The sequence below is a fragment of the Nicrophorus vespilloides genome, unplaced genomic scaffold, assembly GCF_001412225.1.
Source record: "Nicrophorus vespilloides isolate i.1.1-1 unplaced genomic scaffold, Nicve_v1.0, whole genome shotgun sequence".
Classification (NCBI taxonomy): Eukaryota; Metazoa; Arthropoda; class Insecta; order Coleoptera; family Silphidae; genus Nicrophorus; species Nicrophorus vespilloides.
In genome coordinates, this window is record NW_017096665.1 from 72135 (window position 1) to 94302 (window position 22168).

Consider the following 22168-nt stretch of genomic DNA (forward strand, 5'->3'; position numbering starts at 1 on the left):
CCAAACATTCAGCTTTCATATGCATATATTGGATTCATTCTATCTATTATAGTTTTCGAGTAAATCAATGAAATGTGAGAACACTGCTTTTTCGAACGTTCTAATTTCAATTTTTCAATATATTGGTACACCTAATATGTATAGACAAGTTTTAAAAATGATATAGCAGACGCGCAATCCGGGACTTCTCTTTTTCTTACAATTCATTTTACTCATGAAGTTCATGTGATTCATATAAAGGATGGAAACATCGAATAGTTTTTAATTTACAAAATAGAACATTATATAAGTTTTCAATTGTGTTTTATGACACACAATGTCGATGCACTATAATCTTGTTATAACTAAAACTTGTTTTTCTTGGAGAAATTACATAACTTTATTTTACAAAAAGTGGATTTTCCATGTATCTACTCAGAATTAAATGACTTGTATTGCTTCACAGAAACTTTTGTGGGAAAAAAACTAATTAAAAATAAATCCCAATAATTACTTTTCCATGTTAACAGTGTTAGGTACAATTCTCAACAATACGTACAAATAAATGTATATAAAGAAGCAATCAAATAGCAAATGCAAATCAGTAGTAATTAAAACGAAATGGAAAACGCCACGACGTTAAACGAAACCGAGATTAAGTTCAAATTGACTGACTACAGTCTATTTATAGTAACACTTGCGTCGAGCGCTCTGATCGGCATATATTTCGGGGTTAAAGGTAGAAAAAAACAGAGCTCCGCAAATGATTACTTTTTGGGTAACAAATCGATGCATTCATTTCCCATCGCTTTATCATTAATATCTTGGTATGTATCATAATTAAATTATATCAGAAAAGTTGTAATTATTATTTTTTTTTTATAGTAATATTTCGGGAATTACAATGATTGCTATACCAACAGACGTTTATAGATTCGGTGCGCACTTTTGGATGGCCGCTGTAGCAACTCAAATGTGCATTTTCGTAGGCTATTTCATAACGATACCAATATTTTTCAATTTAGGCGTATCTTCGACTTTCGAATATCTAGAAATGAGATTTAGTGCAAAACTTAGGAGATTCGCATCCGCTTTGTATACTTTCAACATGTTTTCCTATTTACCTATAGTAGTTTACGTACCAGCTTTGGTTTTATCTCAAGGTGAAGCAAAAAAATTATTTAATAAAATTATAAACTTAAATTAATGAATTTTAGTAACTGGATTTTCGATCCATATTATAACTGTGTCTGTATGCGCGGTTTGCATTTTTTACACTACGATTGGAGGAATCAAAGCTGTGGTTTGGACTGACGCTTTACAAAGTATAGTGATGATTGGATCTGTTATAGCTATAGTTGTTATTGGCACTGATAACTCTGGTGGTGTAAAACAAGTGATTGAAGAGTGCAAGAAAGGTGATTTATTTGAAATCGAGTGAGTGATGATTAATTAAACAAGTTACATTTAAATGATTACAAGTTAAATTAGTTATAGAATGGATCCAACTATAAGAGATACAGTTTGGTCGTTAGCTGCGTCGATGTTTTATTGGCTAAACTTCATAGCTGTTGGACAGAGCAGCGTGCAAAAGTGTTTAGCTTTACCGACGTTCAAAGAAATTAAGAAGTATACTAATCATTATTCATTGTAATTAAATGATAATTAATATTCTTTTGAAGAGCATTTTACATTGTCGGAATTGGACTTGGCGTAATTCTCTATGGAAGCGTTTATATTGGTTTACTGATTTACGATAAATACAACAAATGCGATCCACTACTTACTAAAAAGATACAAGTCGCAGATCAGATATTGCCTTATTACGTTTTGGATGTAATCAACAAAGTCCCTGGTTTAGGTGGACTCTTCATAGCTAGCATCTTCAGTGGCGGAATTAGGTAATAACTTATTAAAATTATCCACAATTTGATTAAATATTTCTTTTTTTCAAAGTACTTTATCTGCAGCAATGAACGCTCTTTCCTGTACAATCTACAATGATTTCATTGCTGTATACATGCCAATCGACTACCCACAAGAGAAAGTTGGGAATATTTTGAAATTAACTGTAGTACTTGTTGGTGTAATCTGCACTGTCCTCGTGTTTATAATCGAACAACTTGGAAGTATCCTACCTTTAGCCATCTCTTTACCAAGTATATCAGCTGGTCCTTTAGTAGGATTATTCCTCATGGGAATGCTTGTACCAACGATAAACTCAAAGGTAAGTAGCAAATACTTAAGAAATATCAAATAATTAAGATATTTATTAAATAATTAATCCAAGGGCGCTTTGTACGGATGTATTTCATCCGTTGTCTTATTGATCCTAATGGTATTAGGATCCTTCTACTACAAGATGCAAAAGTTAATAACATTCGAAACTAAACCCACGTCCACTGAGAGCTGTTCAACACCTTTCAACGTCACAACACCGTAATAACGTTATATAATTTATTATTTTTTATTAATTATTGTCGATTTAGAATTCATCCGGAGACAGATTGGAAGCCGTTTTATCTATTCAGGATATCGTTTTATTACTATTCCTTGATCGGAGTATGCACCGTGTTCTTCGTAGGATGGATTGTCAGCTACTTTTCCAAAGCAGATCAAAAACAGGTTCAAAAGAAGTTAATTAGTCCGTTGATGCATTGGGCGATGTCGGATGATCTACTTCCACCCACCTATAATGATGTCAAAGAGAATTTAGAATTAATGGAAGAAATCACAGAAAAACAATAAATTAATTATGATATTTTTTCCAATTTCATATCTAGTTATCCATTTCCTGTTGATTTCATTTGGTTTCTTAAACTAGGTTAGGTTTTTCAGTTACAATTTCATCAATTACCTTAAATGATTAAGATTAAGATAAGTTAAGTGTGAATAGTTTATTATAGGTTAGGTTAAGATTGTGTTATAATATATAAGTTATTTAGTTATACAACCTTGTTTTATAATAGTATCATCATCCATGCTATTAGCAATTTGTAGGGTGTATCATTATACGTTATATCACTTATAAGTCCAATTTTTACTATATAATAGTTGATACATCTTAAAGACATATGTAGCTCATGTGATATATGTATATATATTAAATCTTATACTTTACATGTATTTACTTATTTATTTCAGATCACGTTCTTACTAAAATTATTAAGTAACATAACTACAAATATAAGTTAGTACAATATCTTACATATTGTATGTACTGTATTCTATTAACTAATTATAAGTAATGCTTATACTATTTAAAGTTGTTATATGAACTGGTAATAGTGCACTTTATATAATATATGTAATTAGTTGAAAAGTTATAGCAAAAACTAAACATAAATTGCTAGATAATGAAATAATGTATAAACAAAAACATTTTTTAACATTTATTTATGTTTTTAATCATCTCTCAAAGCAGTAATTAAACGATACGTATAGCCTCAAAATAATTAAGGAAATCTTAAGTGAACAAAAATTATCCTCTATAATTGCATTTTCATGTTAATAGTGATTAGTGATTAGTAATAATAAATAAGAAAAGAAATGTATATAAGGAAAAGTAATTTGCAATAAATCAATTAAAATTAGTAAAATGGAAAACGCGACGACGTTAAACGAAACCACGATTAAATTCAATCTGACTGATTACAGTCTCTTTATAGTAACACTTGTATCGAGCGCTTTGATCGGTATATATTTCGGGATTAAAGGTAGAAAAAAGGAAAATTCAGCAAACGATTACTTTTTGGGTAATAAATCGATGCACACGTTTCCTATTGCTTTATCTCTAATATCATGGTATGTACTTTATACTTGTTATAAAGAAATTTGTAATTAATTTGTTATATTTTTAGTAATATGTCAGGAATTACTTTGATTGCTATACCTACAGATGTGTATAAATTCGGTGCGCAATTTTGGATGGCCGCTGGATCAACTCTAATGTGCATTTTCATTAGTTATTTTATAACGATACCGATATTTTACAATTTAGGCGTATCCTCGACTTACGAATATTTAGAAATGAGATTTAACGCAAAAATTAGAAGATTCGCATCCTCTTTGTACACTTTCAACATGCTTTCCTATTTACCTATAGTTGTTTACGTTCCAGCTTTGGTTTTATCTCAAGGTGAAAGAGAATTATTGAAAAAAATTGTGAAAATTAAGATGTTTAATTATAGTTACTGGATTTCCGATACACATAATAACCGTGTCGGTTAGTATCGTCTGTATTTTTTACACGACGATTGGAGGAATTAAGGCCGTAGTTTGGACGGATGCTTTACAAACTGTAGTGATGATTGGATCGGTTGTAGCTATTATTATCATTGGGACTGCGAATTCTGGTGGTATAAAGCATGTAATTGAAGAGTGTAAGAATGGTGATCTCTTTGATATAGAGTGAGTGCTGTTAACTAAGCTAATTACTTTGAAATTAATTACATTTTGTAATCAGCTATAGCATGGATTTGACTGTAAAGGATACAGTTTGGTCGTTACTAATAGCATCTACTTTCTATTGGGTAAATTTCATAGCTGTTGGGCAAAGCAGCGTTCAAAAGTGTTTAGCTTTACCGACTTTCAAAGAAATTAAAAAGTATACTAATCATAATTAATTATAATTAAAGTTAATGATAATATTATTTTTTAAGAGCCTTTTTCATTTTCGCAATTGGATGGGGCTTACTTCTATTAGGAAGTGTTTACATCGGTCTACTGATTTACGCTAAATACAACAAATGCGATCCAATACTTACTAAGAAGATTCAAGTTGCAGATCAGATATTGCCTTACTACATTTTAAATGTAATCAACAAAGTGCCTGGTTTGGGTGGACTCTTCATAGCAAGCATCTTCAGTGGTGGTATTAGGTAATAACTCATTAAAATTATCCACAATTTGATTAATTATTTATTGTTTTCAAAGTACTTTATCTGCAGCACTGAATGCACTCTCCTGCACAATCTACAACGATTTCATTGCTGTATTCATGCCACTCGACTATCCACAAGAGAAAGTTGGGAAAATTTTGAAATTAACTGTAGTACTCGTTGGTATAATCTGCACTGTTCTCGTCTTTATAATCGAACAACTTGGAAGTATCTTACCTTTAGCGATTTCTTTACCAAGTATATCAGCTGGTCCTTTGGTAGGATTATTCCTCATGGGAATGCTTGTACCATCGATAAACTCAAAGGTAACAAAGAAATACAACAAATAATTAAAATACTAATTTAGCAAATATTCCAAGGGCGCTTTATACGGCAGCATTTTATCCGTCATCTTGTTGATCGTAATGATATTAGGATCATTCTATTACAAGATGCAAAAGTTGATAACATTCGAAACAAAGCCAACGTCCACGCAGAGTTGTTCAACACCTTACAACGTCACAACGACGTAATTACGTAATAATGTTATAAGCACTGATTAATTATTGTTGATTTAGGCTTCGCACTAAGGATACAGATTGGAAACCGTTTTATCTATTCAGGATATCGTTTTATTACTATTCCTTGATCGGCATTTGCGTCGTGTTTATCGTAGGATGGATTGTCAGCTACTTTTCTAAAGCAGACGAGAAACAGGTCGAAAAAAAGCTAATTTGTCCGTTGATGCATTGGGCGATGTCGGATGATCTTCTTCCACCCACCTATAGTGTTGTCAAAGAAAGTGTGGAATTAACGGAATAAATCATAGATGAACAATAAATAATATTAGGTTTTCTTTCCCGTTTCATATCTATTTACCCATTACCTACTAATTTCTTTTCTTTTCTTGAAGTTAAGTTAAGTTGGGATATTTATAAATAAGTTAGGTTTTTGCAGTTTTAATTCTAAAATGATATTAATTAATATGTTAAGTGTGCATAGTCTATTACATATTAGTTTTTTGTTACACAACTTAATTATTATCAATTTTGATGCTTTATCACTTTTAACCTCAGGTTTTACTATATTGGTAAATATTAGAGACATATTAAATCTTATACTTTACATGTATTCACTAATTACTTTCAGATCGCAAATAAAATTTGGTTCACTCGAATGTTTCACATATTGTGAATACAGCACAACTATTTGTTATAACTAATGCTCATCCTCTTTATAGTTGTTATACGAACTTGTGATAGTGCACTTAATATAATATATATAATTAGTTGGAAAATTTATAGTAAAAACCAAACTTAAGTTACTGGAAAATAGAATAATGTAAAAACACAAACAAAAATCTTACATTTATTTTCTATAAACACTATAATTAATCAGATTACTCGAGGAACAAAAAGTAATTGCGTTTTTATGTTAAAAGTGCATAGTGCGTATAAATATATAAGAAATAAATGTATATAAGGAACGATAAATTACAAGAATAAATCAATTGAAAATATAAATAAAATGGAAAACGCGACGACGTTAAACGAAACCGCGATTAAATTCAATCTGACTGACTACAGTTTCTTTATAGTAACACTTGTATCGAGCGCTTTGATCGGTATATATTTCGGGATTAAGGGTAGAAAAAAGGAGAGTTCAGCAAATGATTACTTTTTGGGTAATAAATCGATGCACACGTTTCCTATTGCTTTATCTCTAATATCATGGTATGTACTTTATCTCTTGTTACAAGAAAATTTGTATTTATTTAGATTTTTTTTAGTAATATCTCAGGAATTACCTTAATTGTTATACCTACAGATGTGTACAGGTTCGGTGCGCAATTTTGGATGACTGCTGCATCAAGTCTAACGTGCATTTTCATTGCTTATTTTATAACTATACCAATATTTTACAATTTAGGTGTATCCTCGACTTACGAATACTTAGAAATGAGATTTAGTGCAAGAATTAGAAGATTCGCATCTTCTTTGTACACTTTCAACATGCTTTCCTATTTACCCATAGTTGTTTACGTTCCAGCTTTGGTTCTATCTCAAGGTTAAAAAAAAGATTATTGGAAAAATTGTGAAAACTAAGATGTATAATTTCAGTTACTGGTTTTCCGATACATGCAATAACTGTATCGGTTAGTGTCGTTTGCATTTTTTACACGACAATTGGAGGAATTAAGGCCGTAGTTTGGACAGATGCTTTACAAACTGTAGTGATGATTGGATCGGTTGTAGCTATTATTATCATTGGTACTGCGAATTCTGGTGGTATAAAGCATGTAATTGAGGAGTGTAACAATGGTGATCTCTTTGATATTGAGTGAGTGCTATTAACTAAGCTAATTACTTTAAAATTTATTACATTTTATAATCAGTTATAGCATGGATTTGACTGTAAAGGATACAGTTTGGTCGTTACTAATAGCATCTACTTTCTATTGGGTGAACTTCATAGCTGTTGGCCAGAGCAGCGTTCAAAAGTGTTTAGCTTTACCGACTTTCAAAGAAATTAAGAAGTAGACTAATCATAATTAATTATAATTAACGTTAATGATAATATTATTTTTTAAGAGCCTTTTTCATATTCGCAATTGGATGGAGCATACTTCTACTAGGAAGTGTTTACATCGGTCTACTGATTTACGCTAAATACAACAAATGCGATCCGCTACTTACTAAGAAGATTCAAGTCGCAGATCAGATATTGCCTTACTACATTTTGGATGTAATCAGCAAAGTGCCTGGTTTAGGTGGTCTCTTCATAGCTAGCATCTTCAGTGGAGGAATTAGGTAATAACTCATTAAAATTATCCACAATTTGATTAATTATTCATTGTTTTCAAAGTACTTTATCTGCAGCTATGAACGCTCTTTCTTGCACAATCTACAACGATTTCGTTGCTGTATACATGCCACCTGAGTACCCTCAAAAAAAAGTTGGGAATATATTGAAATTGATAGTTGTACTTGTTGGTATAATCTGCACTGTTCTTGTATTCATCATTGAACAACTTGGAAGTATCCTACCCTTAGTCGTTTCTCTACCAAGTATATCAGCTGGTCCTTTAATAGGATTGTTCCTTGTGGGAATGCTTGTACCTTCGGTAAACTCAAAAGTAACTAGCAATTAAATCAAATAAATAAGATATTTATTAACCAAATATTTCAAGGGCGCTTTGTATGGGAGCGTTTCAGCTGTTATTGTATTAATCCTAATGGTATTTGGATCATTCTACTACAAGATGCAAAAGTTTATAACATTCGAAACAAAGCCAACGTCCACTGAGAGTTGTTCGACCACTTTCAACGTCACATCGATGTAATTACATTATATATTATTTTAGCGTTGATTAATTGTTTGTCGATTTAGGTTTCACCCTAAGGAGACAGATTGGAAGCCGTTTTATCTATTCAGGATATCGTTTTATTACTACAACTTGATCGGCCTATGCATCGTGTTTATCATCGGATGGATTGTCAGCTACTTCTCGAAAGCAGATCAAAAACAGGTTGAAAAGAAGCTAATTAGTCCGTTCATGCATTGGGCGATGTTGGAAAATCTACTTCCTCCCACGTATAGTGCTGTCAACGAGAATTTAGAATTGACGCAAGACGCTACAGTTAATGAATAAATGCAATTTGGTTTACCTTTTCTTACTTCTTACACATTTCATTTGTTTTCTTCGATTTAAGGTAAGTTAATAGATATTAAGATAGAAATCATTTGATGTGCGCATAGCTTAGTTTTTTTTTCTTCTTAAAAAACTTGGGCGGATATATCCGCCGCACGGGCGTACTTTTATAATTTTATTTATTTTTTTTTAATTATGATTGATTTGAGTTTGAATTGATTATAGGTTTCTTTATCAATTTAATTTGTCTTCAAGTAAAGATAGGTTTGCGTGTGTTATAATAGGTTAGGTTACGATTTCCTTTTATTAAGTTAAAAACTAAGAGAAAATTAGGTTAAGTTTGGATAGGTTAGGGTTTTCAGTAGGTAAGAATTACACAATACCGCAATGCTGAAACTACAAAAAAGAAGTTTAGTAAATTTTAAGTTTAGGATAGATTAAATTAGGTTAAAATACTACAGATTATAATAAAACAAAACAAAAATAAGGTAGATTCAATTAAGTCAATTTTAATTTGAATTGCGAACGTTAATAAATTGTTTTTGTTTTTTTTTTTGTCAATATTTTATGAATTGACTTGTAAATCTTGAACACGAAAATAAGATATTAAGATTTATTACGTTACAATCACTTTTCACGCTATGCCAACTTGCAGTAATTTACTTGTTTCTATTTGCCTGCATGCACATGTTTCAATTTCGAACGACGAACGATACTTCTTCTCTGTTTTTCTTTTTCTACTTCTTCGTCCCGTTTTACAACTTTCCCCAAAGCTTGAATAGGGACAACAATGAACATTGTCGGGTCTTTTCAAGAGCGCAATAAAAAGGTCAACTTCCAATATATAACATATAACTTCTTCCTTCCTTACTCAACCACTCACAGATGTCATTTATTTAACCCTTTTTTTTCATTGTTACTTACCCGGATATTTCGACTTGTTAAAATCTGAATTTAATGGTTTGTGTATGTTTGAAAAATTATCGAAATGATTAAAAAAAAAATGTCTTGTTTTCTGTAATATAAAATTATTGATTACTAATGAAATGATGTTTGGTATTGTATTTCTCGAATAATCTTGGATGAAGATCTTTGAAGATCGATGATCTTTGTTCTATCGAAAGAACTTTAATGGACTTAAGTGTATAATTGTGAATATTTATTAAAAAAAACAATTTTCCTGAAAAATTGTTTTTATGACTAGTGTAAAATTATTGATTACTAATGAAATAATATAATGTAGAAGGTGAGAAATTCAGCTTTCATACGAGTGGTCGATGATGCAATTATTTCAAGGGGTTGTCGAGAAATTCAGGAAAAACTGACCTCTTACCTAACCTAACATCTAATTCTAAAATGTAAGTATGCTCGTTGGAAAGGTGAGATATTCAGCTTGAACGAGATAATTTCTCGAATTATCTCTTTATTAACTCAATATAAATTTAGTGAACTTAAGTATATAATTATGAAGGATTTGAATAAAAAGGAATATTTCTTAATCTGAAATTTCTAATTTTTCCAAAAAAAAAAATTTTTTTTCATGGCTAGTGTAAAATACATTAGTAATAATATAATTTAGTATTTCTCTTTGTTAACTCAATATAAGTTTTATCAACATTTGTTAATCTGAATCTGGTTTGTTAATTTTAGAAGAATTAACGAATTAATTAAAGAAAGTGAAACTCATGAAGTTATATAAAACTATTGATTACTAATGAAATAATATAATGTAGAATTTCTCAAATAATCTCTTTGTTAATTCAATATAAATTTAGTGAACTTAAGTATATAATTATGAAGATTTAGAAAAAAAAAGAAGCAATATTTCTTAGTCTGAAACTGGATTTTCTAATTTTTCAAAAATTAACTAATTAATTTTTCAAAAAAAAAATTGTTTTAATGGCTAATGTAAAAATATTACTTACTAATGAAACAATATAATGAAGCTGGTTTGTTAATTTTTGAAAAATTAACGAATTAATTAAAAAAAAGTGAAACTCATGAAGTTGTATAAAATTATTGATTACTAATGAAATATTATGAGACAAATATCGAATCTAAGAATTACATTGTTTAAAATGAGGATTTAGTAGTAAAATTAATTACAATTAATTAAGATTTGGTATAGACATTTAATGTTTTTGGGTGAATTCGAATTAGAAAAACGAACGCTGTGACGTTATCTGGACATCTTCATAGGAGCGCAGCTTATTATCATTAATAACGTGTCATATTTTCTTTTTTTTTTTTTGGTCTCTCCTGATATTTATTATTATGTATAAAGGGAATGGTAAATATCCGAAATTTACAAGAGATAAACGCATAGATACATCTGCAGATAAGGCCTGACGGAGGTCGCACTAAGTCAAACAATAAGTAGTCAAAGTCGAAAACGCCATAAATTACTCTGCAAGTGCCCGTCTGCATGGAAACGGGGGGTGGGACCACTTACCGTTTGTTGTCTCTCCTCCTGCCCATATATCCCTACTATGACCATACCACCACAAACACAATTTGAGTGTGTGTGAGAGAGAGAGATAGTGGATTGATTCGAATCTCCAGCGAGCAAACAACTTTCTCCAAACCAAGAGAATCAACGATAAATAAGGGAAAAGACAATTTGAATACTCTCAACGTGCATGCGTATTTTCCTTTCCTTTCCTTTCCATGTTTTTGTTTTTATTCTTATTATTTGTTTCGGTGGTGCTGCGAAAGAGGAAATTTATGTACGTTCCAGAGGGCGCGACACCATCGAAATGGGGTGCTGACACGAGCTTGTCATATACTTAACACGGAAAGGTTAATCTCGTACCTCTGTTGTTACATACTTATTTCGTTATTTTTTTTTACCTAAGTTTCACCTTCGTCGCATGCCCTAAACCACTCATACCTTATCACGCATCACCTGAAACGCAATAACTTATCCTAACTACGTTTCAAAGATCGAATTTGCATTCACCGAAGTTTACGTAATAAACGATGGATTCAAGAAAAAGTGAAGAAAGTCTCTTTTCCAAATTGATTCTTTTTTTTCTTCTTTTTTTCGGTATGAATTATTTATGAAACCCGCTTATCGTCGTGGTAAATCTGGCGCGGGGAGAGATTTATATGTCCATCGATAATTTATTTATTTCGCTTATTTTATTTTCGTTTCACATGTCTCAGGTAAAAATTTCTTGGGAGTTGGAAGAAGGAAAAAAAGGATTTTTTTTTGTTGTTCTGGCTTGGTCACAAAGGCAGTTTCTTAAGTTTTTTTTCCTTCTTTTAATTAAGACAATCATATAATTATTTCATAATAATAATAATATAGTTTCTATTCACACTGATCTATTTACAAACAAAATAATAAAAGTTAATATACAATTGTCACGGGCTAAAAGTCGGCCACGCGAAGATAGAGAGAAAAATAAAATAAAACGTAAAAAGGTGGAAAACTAAGAGCTGTTAGTTGTTACATATATATATAATAATCATACAATGTCATAATAATCATAATAATAATAATAATACAAATCCATGATATGGTCTCTTTATACACAACAATTTTACTAATTTTTTTATATATATATATATAGATTTATATTTTTTTCTGTTCGTTTGTTTTTTTTTTAATCTTTTTTTTAATACAATATTTATACAATGAAAGAAAAAAAAAATAATAAAAATGAAAAAATGATACATTAATAATTAAAATAACAATGAAGGAGTGAAGGTGTGTGATGTAGCGAAAACTGTCTTCGGACGAATCGTGGTCCGGTCCAGCTCGTGCGATGATGCACAAACACACAAACACACACTCACACTTACACAACAGGTTTACAAACAAAGGTGCGCGCATTTCGTCTCTCTTTCCTTCCTCCATCTTCCTCAAGAGACATCCAAAAAAAAAAAAGTACTACTACTACCAATAATAATCATAATAATAATAATGAAAAGAAAGATCCCATTTCCAAATTTAACCGAACTTAAGGAAAATCATTACGTATAATTTTGTATGAAAGAGATTTATATATATATAAAAAAACGAAAGAGATAGAGAGAGAGAAAGAGAGAAATTAACGTAGAATGTACAACAACAACACCAGTTTGCGGACAATAATTTTGTTCGTTATCACAGATATAAATAAATGCATTTACACGAAATTTACAACGGATTGCACGCGAGTTCTCGGCACTCACACAATATACATATATATATTAACTATTTCTTCTTCTTCATTCAATTTTTTTTTCTTCTTCTTCTTCTTTTTTTTTTTGTTGCACTTTGCCCAAGATCCAAAGGACAGCCAGACTTTATTCCTCAGGTAGATTATCTGGAAGAAGAAAAGAAAAAAAATCAAATTAGTACAAATTTAGTAATGCTGTAATAGATGAATTGATTCATTCATTATTAAATTGTAGTTATAAAATTAAGGAATTTTAACTTATTTTTATTTATTTAATGAATAATAATAAATTTATATAATTGTTCAATTAGTGATTTCTTGTGTGAAATTGCAAACAAATGTATGGGAATGATGAGATGGACAAGGAAGAATTAGTGGGATTGCAGTTGGTTTTGGTGTTTGGTGGGAGAGGAGATATGATTGATGGTCGATGGTATCTGAGTAATTGCGGGGTAATAACGTGTGGGGAGGTAATATGGTTGGTAAGCCAAATAAATGCCAGCCGATAATGGAAAGGGTGTGGAGAGAGAGGAGATATTGATTTAAAACAATGGATTCTCCGCGGGGAGCGAGACTGGAAACACTCTGGCACACTCACACACGCTTGTATATATGTATATATATGTGTGTATGTATGTGTACGCACACAGGCAAAGATAGAGAGAGAGAGATTTTGAGAGTGTAGGCAAAGCCTTAAACGGATGCATAAGAGAGGTCTTGTGGGACAGGTTTATAGGATTGAGTAACTCGCGGGGTTAGTTAGCGGTTGACCGAGCGGTAGGACCCATTCACTGATCAAAATCTGGCGTCATTTGTCAATGTCACGGAGGTGGCGATAGCAGGCATTCCTCATTGAGAATAATTTAGCGTGGGCACTTACCTAAGAGACACGGTCCAGCAAGGAGCGGCTCACACGGGTGACACGAATCCGCCGTTCATACTCTGAGGGCTGAGGATTAGAAGGTCGTCGTTAGTTAGATGTTACATATTGAAGCTTAAAAGCACTTACCTCTTGTAGAATGGTTTGAATGCGGCGTTGTCCGAGTTCGGGGCAGGCATCTGCGGTACCTGAGGCGGTTGCGGCCTCTGCGGCGAGTGCAACCTTCCGAATCCACCAAGGAAACTGGCCTGCGAGTAGCCGGAGTTGACTGTGGGAACTCCACCTATGCACGGTCCTTGGCCGGGTAGAAGGTTTCCAGCGACGCTCGGGAGTTTCATGCTTGGCGGCGTCTGCGGAGGTGTATCGGTCTGCACGTCCGGGAATCCTTGTTGACAATGGCTCGGAAGGAATCCGCCGCCTCCGCCGTACCTCGATGTGGGCAGCGCGAATCCGTTGCCTCCCAGCCACTGTTGCTGCTGCTGCTGGTGGTGCTGCGATGGGGGCGGCGGTGGTGGCGTCTTGCAGGCTGCGGTGTCGGCGAGAGACCAGATTTTTGGTTTGGATGGAGGTAGTGGGACGCCGCAGTCGGACGACTTCATCTCGGGCTTCAGACCGAACGTGTTGCCCAGTATGTGGTGCATGTGATTTCCGAGCAGATCGTCCTTCCTGTCGTCGTCCGTCATGTCGTCGTCGTCCAGATCCTTGCCGCTCCTCTCTGCTTTAATCCTGCCGTGCACATCTGAAACGCAAGAGGTCTTAATTGAAACGCAATCTAGAGCTATCAGAGATACAGTGAGAGAGGGGACTGATCCGATTAAAATGAATTGGGGGAAGCGCACACACCCTTACAAAAGCCGAAAGTGCGAACGTGCGAAGAGCACCCCACCATTATATCAATTACGTAACAAACATCATTTATATCTTCAAATTGAAAATCTAAATTTCCAATTGTATTCAAAGTAATATTTTGTTTTGCAACTAAACACTTCCTTGAAAATATTCTATACTTAATAGTAGTTAGTACAGATTAATACTTTGTAAGCAGCTTAAAGGTAAACAATGGATTTTAAGATTTCATACTTTTCAGAATTTCAGTTTACTAGCAAAAAAAAGATATTTATGTTTCGTATTTTTCTATAGTGAGGATTCATTATTGTCATTGTATAAACCGGGACGCCACTGGATTATGTAATTTACCTGTATCGTCCCGTTTGTCGTCGTCGTCCTTGTCCTTGTCGTCGCCGTCTGAGACGAGCGCGTCGTCATCGTCGTCCGTCTTGTTCTTCGGTTCCCAGGTCATCTTGTTCTCCTTCTTCAATCTCCGCCTGGCATTTGCGAACCACGTCGAAACTTGCGTCAGCGTCATCTTGGTGATGATGGCCAACATGATCTTCTCCCCTTTGGTCGGATACGGATTCTTCTTGTGCTCGTTCAACCATGCCTTCAGCGTCGCCGTCGATTCGCGCGTCGCGTTCTTGCGTCTCGCAGCCAGATCGTAACCAGCTCCGTACCTGTAAACGACAAACAAACACCGGAGTTGAAAACACTGAGAGGTTTCGGGTTTCCTTCTTTGTTGCGTGCGGATGATGGTCGTCGCGTGACGCCGAAACAGCCGAATTTGCATTAGCAGCAACCGAATATGCTTCGGCTATTAAATTTGTTACACCTCCTGTTCCATTGTGAAAAGCTGTCAGGCTGATATAGTGAGCGAGCGAGCGCGCCCACCCCTCCTCAACGGCATCCCCATCGGAGCGGGATTTGATTACGGCTAGAGTGGTTTCACCCCTATTAAACTCGCTCTCTTTCTCCCTCTCGTACTCTCACACATGCACACACTCTCTATCTTTTTTTTTCTTCTGTTGCGCGCCCCTATTTTTCATCGCACCACCCTCAATTCAGAAACGGGGGGGAAAAACAGACAAGGGAAAGGCGGCCGTCGATAAAACGTGTGGGGAAAATAAAGTTTTCTTCCATCCCGCAAACATTCTCTCTCTCACTCTTTCTGCTTCGGTTTGAGTCAGCGGAATTGTTTTTTTGAATTTTCTAGAGGGTTGTGGAGGTTGTTTTTTCTTTTTTTGTGGGAGTCGGAGAATGCGGCGGCCGCAGGACAAGTTTACGGCCGCCGTTGACATTCCGAAAAATACGAAATAAGCGTAACCGATTTTATCGACTATAAATACAAATGGTGCATTGCGATGGCAGCCGCCACCTGCGCCGCGACGCCGCAACAGCGCGCCAATCAATAGCGCTCTCCCTCTTCAGCCATTTTGTCTTGAAGCCATTCCGGACGGTTTTGCAAAACCGGGGAATTAGCCGCAACGAGGGGGGGGGAAGCGGATTGAATCCGAAAATCGGATGCAATCGATAAAACGACAAACACATCCATCCACCTTTATTATTCTAATGTATAGAGGAGATTCGAAACTTACCCGTAGGCAGCAAGCGCTGGATCGTATGGGTAATACCCTGTGGTTGGTTGAAGTCCGGCGCTCGTCCACGCCGACATATCGGCTGCCGCTCCTCCGGCATCCTTCAGCACGTATGGATTGCTCTGGTAGAACAAAAGAAAGAACAGAACGAAAATAAGCTTTTGTTACTCTCTTCGAGTTTAATGGACTTAATGGGAAAAGCACCATGGGACGTCACGCGACGTTCCCACGGCCGCAAAATCGATGCGCGACAAAACTTGTAACGTTTAATTGCACTCAATAAAAAGAAATAAAGATTTCATTTGGAGTCGCGCTTCGAGCGTTGCGGTTTCGGGTTGTTACTTCTCTATTATTATTTTTTTTTTTGGTCCAAACCCCCCAAGTATCCACACATCCAGGAAACCCGAGCTACTCTATATTTATTCTGTGAACGTAAATCTTTGCAAGGAAAAGTGAGACCTTTTATATATATATAGATATAGATGTGAGTGTGTGTTTGCAAGCTGGAAGGGAGAAGCCGCAGGGGAGCTAAGAAGATGGATAGAGGGTTTCGCGCTTAGAGTGGCTATAAAGGGAAAAAGAGGGAAACCTCATTTTCAACCACCGCTCGGTAAATTACTGGGCATTATCCAACAGTAAACAGCAGTCAATTGATAGAGTAATTGAAAGAGTTTCGAGCCGGAAAAAAAATATATATATAGATAGATATAAAGAGAAAGAAAGAGCGGAAACAACTTGTTGGATATTGCACCATTTTCCGGTAATATTACACTCTCAAGATTACCTCTTTAATTCACCTAACTTAAAAATTGTATTTCATCTTCCTTTTACATTTATCTCTTCATATTCTCTTAATATACAAGTTTAAACTAACAATTCTTTAACTTTTTGCCGTAAAACACTCATTGTCCCATCATTTGAATAAATATTTAAATATCCAAGAAACTTATGAATTTGATGTCTAGATGTCTAGAAAATCTTCTACATTTCTAATAATTAAATGATTTCTTTAATATATTCAGAATTGAATTGAAAACGTAATAAAATGAATGTTGAAATTGTCGGATGTCTTCATCTTTTGCCACTTCAGATAACTTTATTTATTTATTTATATATGTAATACTGTGTACACTCTTGTTGATGACGGGTTATCAGATAACAATCGAACGCGTTTGTTGTTATACTACTATCACCGACGTCGTCATTATTATTATTATTTGTGGATGCCGACAAGGGGCCGCAATCACGGCAGATTTAGTTCAATTCGATATCGATAACGGACGTTTTCAAAAGGCCCGATCCCAGCTGAGCTATTCAACAAATAAACTCAAACATATGTACATCTCATCCCTATAAATCTATTTATATATATATATATACCATTTAACAAACGATTTCTTTTTATATTAATGAAATAATGTAATGTTTTTAGAGTTGTCGTGGAACAAATTGGATTATATATTTTTTTTTACGTTGGGACTTTCTAAATCGATGTGTGTTCGAGAAATTTAAATAATCGATGGGGTTTTAGAGGTGTCTGCATATTTATGCTAATGATTTACAACAACAACAAAAAAAATATATTGCTAACGAGGTGACGCTTCGAAAATTTCAAATCGGGTCTAATGGGAGAGCGGATGGTGGAGCAGCGAGAGGAATGAAGATTAAAAGGATGGCTGTGAGAAATGTGACAAAAAAGTAAGAGAAAAAGAGAAACAAACGCTGTTTGTTGACAAGTAAAAAAGATTAATTCTCGGTGTGTGTTTGTGTTTGTATACGGTTTCTTGTGGCGAGTATTGCTGCAAACCCAGGTGTCGGCAAATGTGATATGGTATAAGGTAACTAATTATATTCTGTGTATAAGGTATGTGTATGTGTGGAGAGGTGGCGCGAGGAGGAGGAGGAGGAAAAAAAAAAGGTTGTCTCGAGTCGGGGCGGTATGCAGTTTTAAAGTCAGCCAGGCGACCGGCTGGAATGCAGAAATTGGATTTTTATTGTCACACCGCGCGTTTCATAACAATACGTTTCCAGTGTACGTCTGTCTGCCAGTTCTTTTTTGTTGTTGTTGTTGCGGGGCTTCTCACAATCATTCTCCGTCGCACGCATTCTCCCGGTTGGAATAAATTTACCTAATGGCGGTTTTTGGGATGTTTTATGTTTTTGAGCGTCTACGATCGTTACACTCAACCCCCTCGGTTCATTGAGGGTAAGTGGTGCGGCTCTAATTAATCTGGTAGAAGAGGAGGCAACCCCGTTAAGACTTTAAGATCGCGATCAACGGTTTCGGTTCAGTTAACGCGTTAATTAATTGATTCCTAATTTATTTCGACTTCGTTTTTAATTCTTTTCATTTGGCCCGAACTGTAATTGGAAGGGCAACAAATTGGTATTGATTCAACTGCGAAGATCGACGCAAGCGATACGAGGATGATGATGAATGGTCGCAGCCAATCGGATGCTAAGAGCTGTTTAATTATTGACTTTGCGAGCGCGCACACGCCCCGAAGCTCCGATTATAAATTTATGGCAAATTGCATTCCGGTTAGAGGATGAGGATAATTGCTTCATCTTAAGGTAGTCCTTTTACTACTGCTACTCACCAGAGGGGAATAGAAGGCTGAACTCTCGACGCCTATGCTCGGGTACGGGTTCTGATCTGTGGATGGGTATGGGGTGCCGTAGACGCCGACGCTTCTTGGGTATTGGAGGGCGGCGAGACGAGCCGAATCGTATTGGCAGGAGCAGACGCTTTGACCCGTCACCGGGTCTGTGACCAGAGGTCTTCCGGATTCGCAGCACTGAGTTGGACCCGAACTCGATGTTCCTCCAGGCGATAAAGCACCCGGAACTCCTGCTGATCCACCGGGACTCAACGATCCGCCGCCCGAGGCCGGAGAAGATCCTGCGTTCGTCGTGGTCGGTTGTCCAGACACTAGCAGCTAGAAATGAAGAGAAGGACAAGAAAATAAAATCGATTTTGCTTTAGAGAAAACAGACAAACGCCATTAAGCACGTGCGCCATTTTAATGGATTCCCAGCAACGGCGAAAATGATCACTTCGAGCCATATATAACATCGGGACAGATCAAACACGGATTTCTCGCGAACGTTCCGCATTTCTGACGCCGATTTTACCGTTGTTCTTTTCTTTTTCATCTCTTTCTCTCTTTGTTTTTCTTTTTTCATTCGCGCCGTTTTTCCCGTCATCCGGCGGGGATGGATATTACGGAAAAGCCGAGAGTGCTTTGTCAATGTTTGCAGCCCTCTCCCCGTTTCTGTTTACCCACACGTGACTCCAATAACCCCGAGCCCGTTAATTACTTCGGCTTTAATGCGTTTCCACTCCATCAATATCCTAACATAATCAAAACGAAATGCCAATTCATTTACAACCAAATTTCAAAGAAGACACATATACAGCCTGTTGATACATCCACACAAATAAACATCATCATCAACAACAATAAAGTAACAACTTTTCATCAACTTCTAAAGTTAAACTTGAATGATTAAAGCAAAAATAATTATTAGAAACAACAACTTCTAAATTTAGAACAGAAATAAGTAAATTTCAATCCATAATTTCATCTCTTTGGATATAAGCAGTTAATTTGCAGCAACTACATTTGTATTCATTTCACAACTTCAAATATTAAACTTGATATAATAAAAAGAAACATTAGTTTCACTTTTATGCACGAATAATAAAACTATTTAACGATTTCGTTTTGCTTTTACCTCATAACATTTATCTTTTAATGTAGCAAAAGTAGTAAATATAGTTAATATCAATAAAATTTCTTTGAATAAACATCATTATAAATTTTCATTCAAACATAATCAAAATGAAATTTTACACATGTTCTAAAAGAAGATGGAAAACGATGAATTCATTTTACATTGAAAATAATACTATTAAAGAAACAATTTACTTTTATGAATGAATACATTCCGTTTTTAACTAAAAATATTATTACTATAGTATTGTAAACGTTTTATAATATAAAACTAAAGTAGAAAGATGCAATTATAACATAAATTTGCTTTAAAAAACAATAGTTGTTATATAAAATGAAACAAAGACATATGTTATATTAAAATCGGGTAAATCGTCGTTAAAAATATGTTTTATATGATTAATTAGATGAATATTCATCAATAAATGTTTTTACTGAAAACTCAATACGTTCTAACTAATAATCTCGTAGAAATAGTAAATCTCACTGAATAAATCAAGAATGTCACTTTTTCTTTACAAAAACTAAATAGTTTCGTTCTAAAAATAGTCGAGTATCAAACAATAGTTTACGTATTTGTTCGTAAATGTAAACTTAGTAGAAATAAAATAATTGAAGTATTGTATGTAAAATATAAGTGTTAATTGTAGGTAATAATTTGTAGTATTCTTAATTTAAAATAGTTGATTTGTAACAGTAGAATTGTTTTAAAATCTTAACTGAAAGTGTAATAATCGTAATTAAATTGAAGCTATAACAGATAAAATGATTCTATGGTTTAAGCTTTTGGTGATGATAAAGCTATGATAGATATTAGTGTCTTTTACATTTTAGGAAGTAAATGAACGTCGCATCTAAAGGTATAATTAAATTAATTACGTTATCTTTCGAAGTTAGTTTTAAAGGCTAGTTAAATTTAACGATAGTTTAATCAACTGGTAAAGGAAGCACGTGTATAAACCGGTGAATGCAAATAAAGTAATATGGAAATATAAGTAAGTGTGTATGTTCCGTATTTGGACGTTAATCCGTAAGCGCGTATATTTCATCGTAGTGGTAAGGTGTCAGAAAGTGAATTGGCAATTGACAAAAAGGCCTCGAATTTAATGATGGTGAACTGACCACGGGGATATCAGTATTTATGATCTGAGAAGCAGGTGCCGTCGGGACTACCTCCAGAGCGCCAGACCAATTAACCAGATCGAAAGAACAAAAAAAAGTCCGTCGAAAAGAGAGATGAATTTGCATGAACGCGACGGATGCTTTAATTTATATTTGTATAGATTATTTCGTAATTGTTTTATAAATTTAAGTTGAAATATGTAAACAATGAAGTACCTGAGTGGCCGTCGGATAAGTGTAACTAAATTGAGCGTACGCAGCCATCGCAGCACTAATTGCAGTCTAAATATATATATATACGTATATCACAGATCACTAGTTACAAAAATATTGTATTCACTTTTGTTGGAGTTGATGTATTTTTTTTTTGTATGTTGTTGTTGTTTCTTCCGTCGCGCACTACACTATCCACATGTCCAGGGGGTAATACACCCTCCACGAAATATGCATGAAACGAGAAACACTGAACGTGAACCTGATGTGCGCAGCGTGGCAGGCCAACAGTGACTGGTATAAAAGCTGAATCTTGGTAGTCAACGGGAAGTGTGTCAGTGTGGAGGGACGGCCCTACGATGGGCGTGGTGTCGCCTAACAACCATTGACTACACGGAAAAGGTAGGACGCGACGGACGGCGCAGACGTTCATTGGTTCCCCACCACTGAAGGCGACGCCCATTGGGCGGTCCAGACACGCCCATCGAGCCGGACCTAACGAGGGGATCAAATGACTATCTTGTTTATGGGGCTCCGCAGATCCAAACAAATCCCACCTCGATTCAACAAAAACTCCCTAACTGAATTTATTGGATACAAGGTGTTTGTCTGAATGAATCGCTTGCATCATTTGTATTCTGATTCGGACGAATGATGCTCCGCTTTTTACACGAAAACTCACTTTGCACCTTTCTCTCTCTCTCTCTCTCTCACTCACTCACTCTTCTCCACTTCTTTATAATCACACATATGTCCCTACACCACTAAAAGATATAAAACTCCTATGTTCCACAGATATGTTTATTAAATACACAACGACTTTACAGATAAATTACGGACACACGACGTTTTACCTCACTTTATTAAATAATCCTCAACAGTTTACGTTCAGATTCAATAACAAAAACTTTAATCTCCTTACTACAAAATTAAATTAACCAGAAAAGAAAACATTTTCACTATCAAAAACAACTATTTCAGAGTCTTTTTAAAACAGACAATTTTTCATCAGCTAAATCATATATCATATACTTAGTAAATATAATCATTCAAAAAATAAGTTTAAATTTGAGTTTCAAAAACAAATAAATTTCATTATTTTCTAATTTT

The 22168-nt window shown here is 34.7% G+C and overlaps 4 protein-coding genes across 4 annotated transcripts; 3 read left to right on the forward strand and 1 right to left on the reverse strand.

Annotated features, from left to right (window-relative positions):
* Positions 1 to 595: 595 nt before the first annotated feature.
* On the forward strand, positions 596 to 2731 carry LOC108557810 (sodium-coupled monocarboxylate transporter 2-like). The gene is made up of 8 exons (XM_017914476.1): positions 596 to 806; positions 865 to 1142; positions 1197 to 1416; positions 1471 to 1608; positions 1662 to 1880; positions 1936 to 2206; positions 2270 to 2418; positions 2469 to 2731. The coding sequence occupies exons 1-8, from the start codon at positions 601 to 603 to the stop codon at positions 2725 to 2727; spliced, it is 1740 nt and encodes a 579-aa protein (XP_017769965.1). The 5' UTR covers positions 596 to 600; the 3' UTR covers positions 2728 to 2731.
* Positions 2732 to 4450: 1719 nt separating this feature from the next.
* LOC108557809 (sodium-coupled monocarboxylate transporter 2-like) lies at positions 4451 to 5715 on the forward strand. Its single transcript, XM_017914475.1, has 5 exons — positions 4451 to 4585; positions 4641 to 4859; positions 4915 to 5185; positions 5240 to 5388; positions 5438 to 5715. Exons 1-5 carry the CDS (start codon positions 4452 to 4454, stop codon positions 5679 to 5681), a joined length of 1017 nt encoding a protein of 338 aa, XP_017769964.1. The 5' UTR covers position 4451; the 3' UTR covers positions 5682 to 5715.
* Positions 5716 to 6801: 1086 nt separating this feature from the next.
* On the forward strand, positions 6802 to 8511 carry LOC108557806 (sodium-coupled monocarboxylate transporter 2-like). The gene is made up of 7 exons (XM_017914473.1): positions 6802 to 6926; positions 6980 to 7199; positions 7255 to 7395; positions 7451 to 7669; positions 7725 to 7995; positions 8050 to 8198; positions 8250 to 8511. Exons 1-7 carry the CDS (start codon positions 6818 to 6820, stop codon positions 8509 to 8511), a joined length of 1371 nt encoding a protein of 456 aa, XP_017769962.1. The 5' UTR covers positions 6802 to 6817.
* A 4092-nt stretch (positions 8512 to 12603) lies between these two features.
* On the reverse strand, positions 12604 to 21334 carry LOC108557807 (homeobox protein caupolican-like). The gene is made up of 7 exons (XM_017914474.1): positions 21062 to 21334; positions 18587 to 18925; positions 15987 to 16108; positions 14755 to 15068; positions 13687 to 14296; positions 13558 to 13626; positions 12604 to 12824 (listed from the first exon to the last, which is right to left on the reverse strand). Exons 1-6 carry the CDS (start codon positions 21107 to 21109, stop codon positions 13587 to 13589), a joined length of 1473 nt encoding a protein of 490 aa, XP_017769963.1. The 5' UTR covers positions 21110 to 21334; the 3' UTR covers positions 12604 to 12824; positions 13558 to 13586.
* Between the last annotated feature and the right edge of the window lie 834 nt (positions 21335 to 22168).